The sequence below is a fragment of the Poromitra crassiceps genome, assembly GCF_964638095.1.
Source record: "Poromitra crassiceps genome assembly, chromosome: 3".
NCBI lineage: Eukaryota > Metazoa > Chordata > Actinopteri > Beryciformes > Melamphaidae > Poromitra > Poromitra crassiceps.
In genome coordinates this window covers 70,534,253-70,544,252 of record NC_139625.1, presented here as the reverse complement: position 1 = coordinate 70,544,252, position 10,000 = coordinate 70,534,253, and the positions used below count along the sequence as shown (strand labels likewise).

The window sequence follows — 10,000 nt, the reverse complement described above, 5'->3', positions numbered from 1 at the left end:
ACTGAAGAAATTCTTTCATGTGGCTCCTTCACACATTAGTAGGCCTAATACATTTTGATAAGATTTTGTCCCAGGGTCCCCCATCTAATACGATTTTTTGCTTTTATCTGTTTTATTACAGAAAGTGCAGGAAACCCATGAGCGATAGTGTGCACTCTGTCATTGCGTTAGGCTACTTATAGAAGGGATTATAATGAAAATAAAGTAGGCTATTCCCCTTTTTGCTGAGGATTCCCTGGAACCCCTTTAAGGACCGCACTGTCTGAGAACCCCTGCATAAAAGTGGTCAGCGAATGACGTCACAGTGACACCAGCTCTCCCCACTGTGTCGGCCGGGGCTTCGCTCAGCAGCCGGTAGAGGGCGCTGACGGCCGTGTGTTCCCCGCCTGGTGACATGCCAGTGCCCAGTGGTGTCTGACTGTACCCAGACACTCAGCACGGTTCAAACTCAGCCAGTGCTTCTTATGACTCTCCAAGACACACACAAATCAAGATATTAATTATGAATAACTGAGATAAATACATTCAATAAAAGCAGTTTGAGTTGAGGTGTATGTGTGTGTGTGTGTGTGTGTGTGTGTGTGTGTGTGTGTGTGTGTGTGTGTGTGTGTGTGTGTGTGTGTGTGTGTGTGTGTGTGTGTGTGTGTGTGTGTGTGTTTGTGGGGCTTTTGTGTGTGTTTTGCTTATAGGCTCTAGGCTATTAAACACATTTGGCTTTCCTTGCAATGTGCACTACAAATAAAGTTTGAATTGAATTTGATTAGAATTCATGTCTATTTCACTGCAGAGAATACAGTAGAATGAGAAAAAAACAAGAATAGGCTACAAATGCATGCTTCATTGGGGAAAAACCTCAGTAATAAAACCACCAAGTGTAATATTCCTAGTCAACATTTTTATCTTATAGGCCTATTGAAAATATAGGCTATATTATTATATTATAATTAGGCCTACATGATACCCCTATGCATTTATGCATCCAGGCCTATTTTTGTCATGTAGCCTATTTTTCTTTCTTTCTTTGTATTTATGTTTTGATTGAAGATAATTGTATGGATTGAAAATGATTAAAAAAAAATAGTCCCGCCTCCCGCCCCTCTCCGGAGTTGGCTTGTGCCTGGAACAGGCGCTCGGTAATTGGTCGGACCGAGCTGTCAGTCACCCTGGAGCACCGGCTGTGTTGGGCAGCAGAGACGCACCGCTGTCCCCCTCTCTGCTGTTTAGTGCGTCGAGCGGCGGAGCGGAGCGCAGGAGAGTGGAGAGTTTGCGCGTCTTGTGCGTCTGGAGCGTGGACCAAGCAGCCGTGCCAAGCCGCGCGTGCTCCCGGTGCATCCCGGTGGACGAGAGCTCGTGCGTGCCTCGAAGATAAGCACGAGGAGGAGGATACTGCAGTTGTTCTTTTCTGGTTTTGACTGATTTGAGATCTCCAAATTTTACATTCCCTCATGGTCACCAACACTTCCCAGCCGGAGTCATGTGGAATTGTATGGGGAAATCGCACCGCTTTCCAATAGCGTGTATTTTGCTACTGGCTGTGTGGACTGAGGTGAGAAGTTTATTTGTATTTGTTAATTTACCGGTATTCCAAATGAAATCATATCTGGGCGGGTTGGTGTCTTGTAGCCTAGCCTACCTACCGCATCAAAGAGCAGGCTCGTGAAGTTCAATTGAAGGGGGTTAAATTCCAGCCTTAATTGAATTGCACGCTCGACAGTTGAATCATGTGATCTTGGAATTTCTAATTTAGCGTTTCCTTCAGGAGAGATAGTTAGTTAAATTAGTTTTGCCGTTTGCAGGCAATGTGAAAAGTGGCTGCACTGCTTTCTGGTCATCAGTTGATTTATTACTTTTCACATAGTCGTCGATATTCACACACTGACTGCTGAAAACTATATTTCTCAATCAATTTACCGTGCGTTTTAAAAGTTCGTGTGGGGCTTTACACTGCAAAAACAACAACATCAACATCTTAACAAGTAATTTAATCTAAGTAGCCTAATGGGTTCCTGGTTTTCCTCCAAAACAAGTGCAATTTTTGCTCTCAGTTGGATTTGGGTGGGATAACTGGGATTGCGTCGCTTGTTCCCAATGCAGCTTCACCTGTTTGGAGAATTTCGTTGAGAAAATCGTAGATCAACTCCAATATAGTTTCAAGATAAAAAACACTCCTATGGTTTAAATTCTTGGCACGAGTTGATTTGGCAGATGTGTTAAGAAAATAAGATCATAATAAGAAGCCTGAATGCTAACGGACTTGTTAAGGTGGATTGTGTTGCAGTGCACAGCAGAGAAGCCTGATATGCAGAGTGGGCTGAATTGGAGTAGGTCGTGTTAGTATCCAAGCCTGAAGTTCAACTGTGCCAAAACGTACACTACACTATCAGTTTGTGAGTGTACTGTATACTGCAAAAGAAAAAGAAAAAAGTATATATATATATACATACACACACACACACACACACACACACACACACACACACACACACACACACACACACACACACAATTGGATATCACATTTGAACGAGCTGTTTGATCGAGTCTTGAGTCGAGTTGCCTATTCCAAGTTTAAATAATCTGAAATCTGCTATTGGGGATGAGATAATTTCACTTGTTTCCAATAAAAACCTGCTTGTTTCAAGAATTGTCATGATGAAATCTGGATTTGTTGATAAACTAGTGGAGTGACTTGCCTTGTTTTCAAGATATTGACACTTGGAACAAATGGAAATACATCACCACATAGGCATAACTTCACTTTGACAGAAAAATTATAGATAAGACACAAAAGGCCTGGTAACACTTTAGATTAGGAAACACATTTAATTAATTGTTTATTAACATACATGCATTAGTAATCTAGTGGTTCATTAGTAGAAATTACAACCAACTTATTAGCACCTTATTCTGCACTGTTGTATTGCCTCCCATGCTTACAACAGTCAGTCAGTCAGTGAGGTTATTGCACATTCATTGGGCTTTCAGTCTACTTTGCTGTTTGGGGCTTAGAAGGTGCCAGTGTCACATATTATTTCAGAGATATTATGAAACTATTGAGGGAAAACTCATAGTATTTAATATGTGTTTCCCTCATCTGTAGTGTTACTGATTGGATATGAGACAAAATAACTTATAAACATGCCATTGCAGTGCAGCCACCTCCAGCATGTATTTTGCCCCTCTACTGTTATTCTGTCATTCTTATCTGGTGCTGTTTGCAGGTGTCTCGCTCCACGGGGTATTTCGAGCTGCAGCTGACCTCAGTGGAGAACCCAAAAGGCGAGCTGCTCAGCGGCGAGTGCTGCGATGGGGAGCGCAGCGAGGCGCACAGCGGACACTGCCTGGACGAGTGCGACACCTACTTCAGAGTGTGCTTAAAGGAATACCAATCGGAGGTCACGACTAACGGACCGTGCACCTACGGCTCGGGAACTACTAGCGTTATCGGTGGGAATACTTTTCAGTTCAAGAGCCAAGGCCAGAAGAGCGGACAGAGCCGAAACAATGACGCAGGGAAGATCTTCATTCCCTTCCAGTTTGCATGGCCGGTAAGTGGATTTGTGGGCGTGACTTATTGGGCAACAAGGTTTGGGTGCTACTAGCCATTCTTTAGATTAAACAAGTCCACATTTTATTTGGGTAGATTTTTTATATTAGCGGAGGAAAAACCTCCAGAAATGGACTTGGAAGCCATAAAAAATATCACATCATGGGAACATCCAGCCTCAATGTACCATCCACACATTTAACAAAATACAGTATCTAGTGCTTGCCGATATGGACCAAAAATCATACAGACAATAGTGTAGGGATGACTATTGGTGCTTTCACAAAATATTTACACAATGAGAATTTTGCTAAATACTCATCAGTAATGTGGACATAATGACTAAGTGGGTAAAGGCATATAATAGAAGAGCTAGAACAGTCCGGTGAGTTCAGAAAATGACATCACTTTTCTGTAATGCAGCCTTTACAACCAGGAAAAGACAACACTTATGCCATATCATGATTTCCAAAATCTAAGATGATATCTAGTCTCATATCATGATATCAATATAATATTGATTATTGGCTTGCTCAGCCCGAATGATTGCTCCACTTTCTCCTTTGAAAGTTAGTGTATATGAGGCAGTTTGGAAGTTTTGGTGTTGAATCACTTTAGATTTAGTCCATCATCACAACACATTACCAAGCAGAACTTGGCATGTTTTGCTCCGCTTTGACCAAATAGCATCATCACTTTTCAGTGCTGTACAGGTTGAAGGGCCCGGGTTGGCGACCCGGAGAGGTGGGTTGGACCAGGGTCGGACCAGGATTCAATGCAGTCAGTGTGAATGGCACCACCCTGGATGCTATTTGTTAAGCTAGTCATCTATGCTAATTGTTATGCATCTCTCCTGCGTTGTCATCATGACCAGGGATGAACCTGTGTTGACTTGAACATGGGTCAAGTAACCCTGGTCCAACCGTGGTCGTTGCTATGAAAGTGGTATTCCAGTGTGATGGACTGCTGTAGACAGCAGGTGAGTGGTGGAGTAGAAATAAGGATGTCCCAGTACAGGTGTTATTAAGAAGTGGTAGTGTAGGTAACTTATTATCTAATCTAAACAGAGCAGCACAGCCAATCAGGTTCCGCTCCCTTTCCTTATTTGGACTGCGACCGTGGGAAACGGGAACAGCATTGGCAATCAAAGCTTATTAAAACTGCTGTTACATGAGTTTGTGTTCCACCCAGAGATCTGTATCTGAGAGCAGCGTCCTGTGACCCCAGTGTCACACGTTTGATCCCCACAACAGCAGAGTGTCCTGTGGCCCCAGTGTCACACGTTTGATGCCCACAACAGCAGAGTGTCCTGTGGCCCCAGTGTCACACGTTTGATCCCCACAACAGCAGAGTGTCCTGTCAAACAAAACACTGGAACCTCTCCAGTGACACATGCTTAAGATTCAAAACTAGGGTTGCAGAGCTGATTGTCTATAATTATATCTGCACAGTTAAGGATCATACTGTATTGGCAGTGGTAGTGAACAGTGGTTCTCAATGTGCGGTCTGGCGACCACCAGGGGTCCTTGAGGGGGTTCCAGGGGGTCCCCAGCAAATTCACAAATTCTTAAACTTTATCATTTACAAGAAGTTAACACAATTTGAGAATGTAGAACAATGACTGTTGTGATCATAGTTTCACTGTTGTCTCTCGACCTACAATACCGACAGTCTTGGGATTCAAAATCATATCTAACAAGACAAATATTCTAAGATCAAAGATTTCAATTTTTAGAAAATCTCTTCAAATGTGGACTAAATTAGGGTCCTTAATATGAAAAAAGGTTGACAACCACTGACTGATTTAGAACACTTGTTGTACAGTAGTTGAAAAGAGCCATAATGTGGGATAAAATGTGCAGTAAAATAGCATTGATCCCCAAATCATAAGCGTTGATCATCTTGATGTAACACTCCTCCTGATCACAATACCCAGCTAAATAATTATCATTCCAGCTGTAATCTTGCAGCCATATGAAAAACATTGAAGCCAAGGCAATGTGTCCATGGCAGAAGGAAGGTATGGCCGGCTTTGTGCGGCTGGCTGGCTATGTGACCTCTCCATTCATCAGTCCCCATGGTCAGCTGTCAGCAGAGGGGAAGATGGAAGTAGTAAGTTGGGGCCCTCCGGGCGGATACGGTTACCACTAAGTTGTGTGTGACACAGGCGGTGGATATCGGTGTCACCAACTACTCAAACAAGTGAAGATCCCCAGTCAATCTGGGCCGGGGGATGCCTTTACCTCGCCGCCTCTCAGGTTCACGCTCCCTCCGTTATTGAGTCATTGTCTAAGCTGGCGTGTGTGGGGTCAGTATTTTCCACTATCCGCCCGGGAGGGCAGGGCAAGGTGGGAGGGGGGGGGGGTTGTCGGGGGGTGGGGGGAAGGGGAGAGGGGGGGGGGGGGGATGGGGGGGAGGCGGGAGGGCAGGGTGGGGGGGGGGAGGTTGTCGGGGGGTGGGGGGGAAGGGGAAAGGGGGTGGGGGGGGGCGGGAGGGCAGGGCAGTGGGGGTGGCTGGGGGGAGGGGAGGGCAGTGGGGGTGCTGGGGGGGAGGGCAGGGCAGTGGGGGTGGCTGGGGGGGAGGGGAGGGCAGGGTAGTGGGGGTGGCTGGGGGGGAGGGCAGGGCAGTGGGGGTGGGTGGGGGAGGGCAGGGCAGTGGGGATGGCTGGGGGGGAGGGCAGGGCAGTGGGGGTGGCTGGGGGGTGGGGAAGGCAGTGGGGGTGGCTGGGGGGGAGGGGAGGGCAGGGCAGTGGGGGTGGCGGACAAAAGCAGCAGGGTATCGGTGTTCCTCAGGCCTCTTTTGATGAGACAGTCAAGGGCAAACCAGCTGCGTGCGCTGCACACTGGACACACTAAATGACTTTTGCTCATTTTACTTAAAGTTTAAGGAGAATTGTTGCAACTTTTATCTTGAAAACAAAGTGCATGAACTGGAAATAACCATAGACTGTATAGAAATATGGACATAGCCTCCGTGACATTACCCATTGGTTTGTGGCGTCCCGATTTGAAGCCTCAGACAGAGACAGAGCTAGCCTGGCTCCAGACCTTCGAAGCCACGCCCATTCCACAGTTGTGGATTTGGCTCTTCTTGGCCTGGCATCGCCATGTGCAAACATTATTTCTCCCGTTGAAAATCCAATCACGGGCGCTGATTGGCTAACGCTGTTGTCAGTCATGCACAACAGAAACAGACACAGGCCAAAGAAGCAGAGATTGCCTGAAGCAGATAGCAGTTTAACACAGCCTACCACGCCGTAGCTACTAACATTAAGCAGCCAAAGTCAGCCGACTTTGTGCTTTTCATTTTACAGAGCGTCTTATTAGTGGCTACTTAACGTGGAGAATCTGGCTAGCATTAGCTAGCTACGTTACCTTGCAATGCCGTGCCGGCCGGTTGCCTCGGGAAGAGCCTGGTGACGCGAGGTTAGGTTGCCGTGGACACCTTGGTCTCTAGTGATTGGTTAGGGAAGACCGAAGCCCGCCCCCTCATAGAAGTGAGTGCAAGGACAAATGAGTTTCTGAGTTGATGATGAAGTGTGAATATCAGGCTAAGACAGAGCCGTAGCGCTGCCTCTTATTGGTCAGTGATCGTGATCGGCGAGCTGCACGATCACTGACAGGTGACCTGTCAATCACGCCCCAAAGCATAGTCTGCTTTATTGTCTGTTTTACTCTGAATGTGACCATAATTTACTAAATGAACACCATTGAGACCATAAACTAATTAGGTGTTTACTGAGGTAATACATCAAGGGAGAAAAGTCTGGTCATTTTCCCATTGACTTCTATACAATCACACTTCTCTCTCTCCATAAACGGGTCTAAACTCTATAACCCCCCCCTTTCCTTCCTTCCCCGTACAGTTGTCATGAACGGTGAAATTATCTGTAGAGACACAAACCGTTTTTCGAACCTGGCTGTAAACATGTTTATTTCTGCTGTAAAGTTGGGCATTTTAACATGGGGGGGCTATGGGGATTTTTTTGGTACTTCCGCTTCATTTTTCAGAACTAACGGTTGGGGCTTGGAAATAACTAAAAAAGGAAAAAGGAGCTTCTCTTGGAGGCCAATGGATGCCTTCATCAGGGGGCGTAAAGTTTGTACATTCATAACCAAAATCCTGCGCTTGTTTAAAGTCTGTGACCTCTGGACTTTTCTGCGTGTTAAACACAAATACCACTGGATGAGAGAATTCACACGTGATATTCTTATGACCTAAGCAAACACAGCGATCACTATTTGTCATCATGAAAGAGTTTCGCCCCAAAGCTGGAACGCACAAGTGTGAAAAGCGTGATGTCACGCTGATGTGCTGCCATGAACTGCCCCATTGACAGTAAATATGTGACCGAAGCTGTACACTGATGCTGTTTTGTGCTTAGCAGGGCTGTTAGTTTTGACTCAGAACGTTTCACATTTCATTTCAGAACAACCATACATACAGTAGTTATTTTAGCAGAAACCGTTTCCCCCAGTTCACTCTTCTTCATGCTGTGTACTGGAGTGGACAGGGGTGAAAGTGGATTGAAATTCTTGCCGGTACTACTACCCCAACCTTCATCGCGTCATTGTTCTCATCTCGCCCCAGCTTCATGTGTCCGTGAACACATGCATATCTTTTTAACACCTGTGTAGAAATTAGAAACACGGGACATTACATAGTCTATATAGCAAATTATTTATTTAAATGGTGCAAGTTAGTAGCCTACTTAATTAACCTGTATACAGTAGTGTGGCACAATTGTGCTTGTGCTTTAAAAAACAGTTGTTCAATGGTAAAGTAAAGGCGAAAATGAATTATGCAAAGGACAAATAATATGAAAATGAATAAGCAAGAATATGAAAATGGATTAAAAAAGGCACATTTTAAATTGCATTTTGCAAATCAGCATTAATTCATCAGTCTTCCATTTGTCAATTTAATTCATTTAATTTAAATGGCTCATTTATAAGCATTTTTATTAATAGGTTTATAAATAGTTTGATCAAACAGCTCATTTAAAAGCTTTTGTTTTAATTCTAGAAGCGGTCTGGAAGGTGAATATGTACAGTAACCTAAGTAAATTACTGAGAATTATACTGCTTGGACATTTTGGACATAATGCAGGAGACAGAGGAAAAATGCACAGTAGATTGTGCACAGAACAAATCCATGCAGTCAGAAGATAAATCCCTATCCAAGGCAAAAGATTCCCAGCAGGAATCAAAGAACAGACACCGAATTGGGCACTGGGCAGACAAGACAATCAAATGCCATCATCTTGAAAACAGGATGAACGATGAAGGACTGAAGGCGCATCGGAGGCGCCATGAAACCATGCGTAAAAGCACCCCTTCTCTCTCTCTCTTTCCCTCTCCCCCTCTCCCTCTCATGTCGGGTCGACGCATGTAAAAGCAACTGCCAATTAACCAATAATTAAGCCGATGGGCTTTGCGCAACAGAAGCCTCCATTAAAATGTTGAAAACTGAAGTGTCAGTATCTCCATATTACAAAGATAATGAACATTGCTGAAAGCTATGAGCATTAAAACGACATGTGAAAGGACTTACATGGTTTCATGAAGGCACACAAAGGGTAAGTCCACTTTAGGCTTCTCACTGCACACTGCACAGTCAGTTAACATGTGCTCCCGATGCGCTGCTGCATGCAATGTCCATGGATCTGACATCATGCTGGGAACGGGACAGGCTTTTGTAGAATTTAGAAGCAATTTATAAGAAAACTAACTGTTGTTTATGTTGACATAACGTCAGCAGATGTGTTTCCTTTTTGGAAATGCGATCTTGACGGCTTCTGTTCTGTGGGTTTTGATTGGCAGGTAGCTGCTGTGTCACTCTGTCTCTCCTCTCTTAATCTTAATCTTTTACCGGAGCCAAGCACCGGATCGGTCAGGTGCACTTTCACCAGTGGTGCCACATACTGGGGGTGGGGGTAGTTCAGTCTTCTTCATGCTGTGTACTGGTGTGGTCAAGTCCATTGTCCTGTAATGTAATGTGTCCTGTGAGCCCTCTGGCTGTTTGAATGAGTGTAGAACAAGTCATTGTCCTGTAATGTAATGTGTCCTGTGAGCCCTCTGGCTGTTTGAATGAGTGTAGAACAAGTCCTTGTCCTGTAATGTAATGTGTCCTGTGAGCCCTCTGGCTGTTTGAATGAGTGTAGAACAAGTCATTGTCCTGTAATGTAATGTGTCCTGTGAGCCCTCTGGCTGTTTGAATGAGTGTAGAACAAGTCATTGTCCTGTAATGTAATGTGTCCTGTGAGCCCTCTGGCTGTTTGCCTCTTTATGGTGACATCTTTTCTCATGAAAGGGAAGGCAAGGAGAGAAAGGAGAGAGGGATTGACCAATGGTGTGAGGAGGAAGGGTAGCAGGGAGAGAGAGGGATGCTGGAGTAGGGCAGCAAATAAAGGTTATTTCCATTATTGATTAATCCGTCGATTATTGTCTCGAC

The 10,000-nt window shown here is 44.8% G+C and overlaps 1 protein-coding gene across 1 annotated transcript in view; it reads left to right on the top strand.

The window, feature by feature from the left end:
- Window positions 1-1,308: 1,308 nt before the first annotated feature.
- LOC310773990 (protein jagged-2-like) overlaps window positions 1,309-10,000 on the top strand; it is a 98,976-nt gene continuing 90,284 nt past the window's right edge. The window contains exons 1-2 of the mRNA XM_083634036.1: window positions 1,309-1,546; window positions 3,222-3,548. Coding sequence (XP_083490162.1) covers window positions 1,475-1,546; window positions 3,222-3,548 — 399 coding nt within the window. The 5' untranslated portion in view covers window positions 1,309-1,474. The remainder of the gene's footprint in view (window positions 1,547-3,221; window positions 3,549-10,000) is intronic.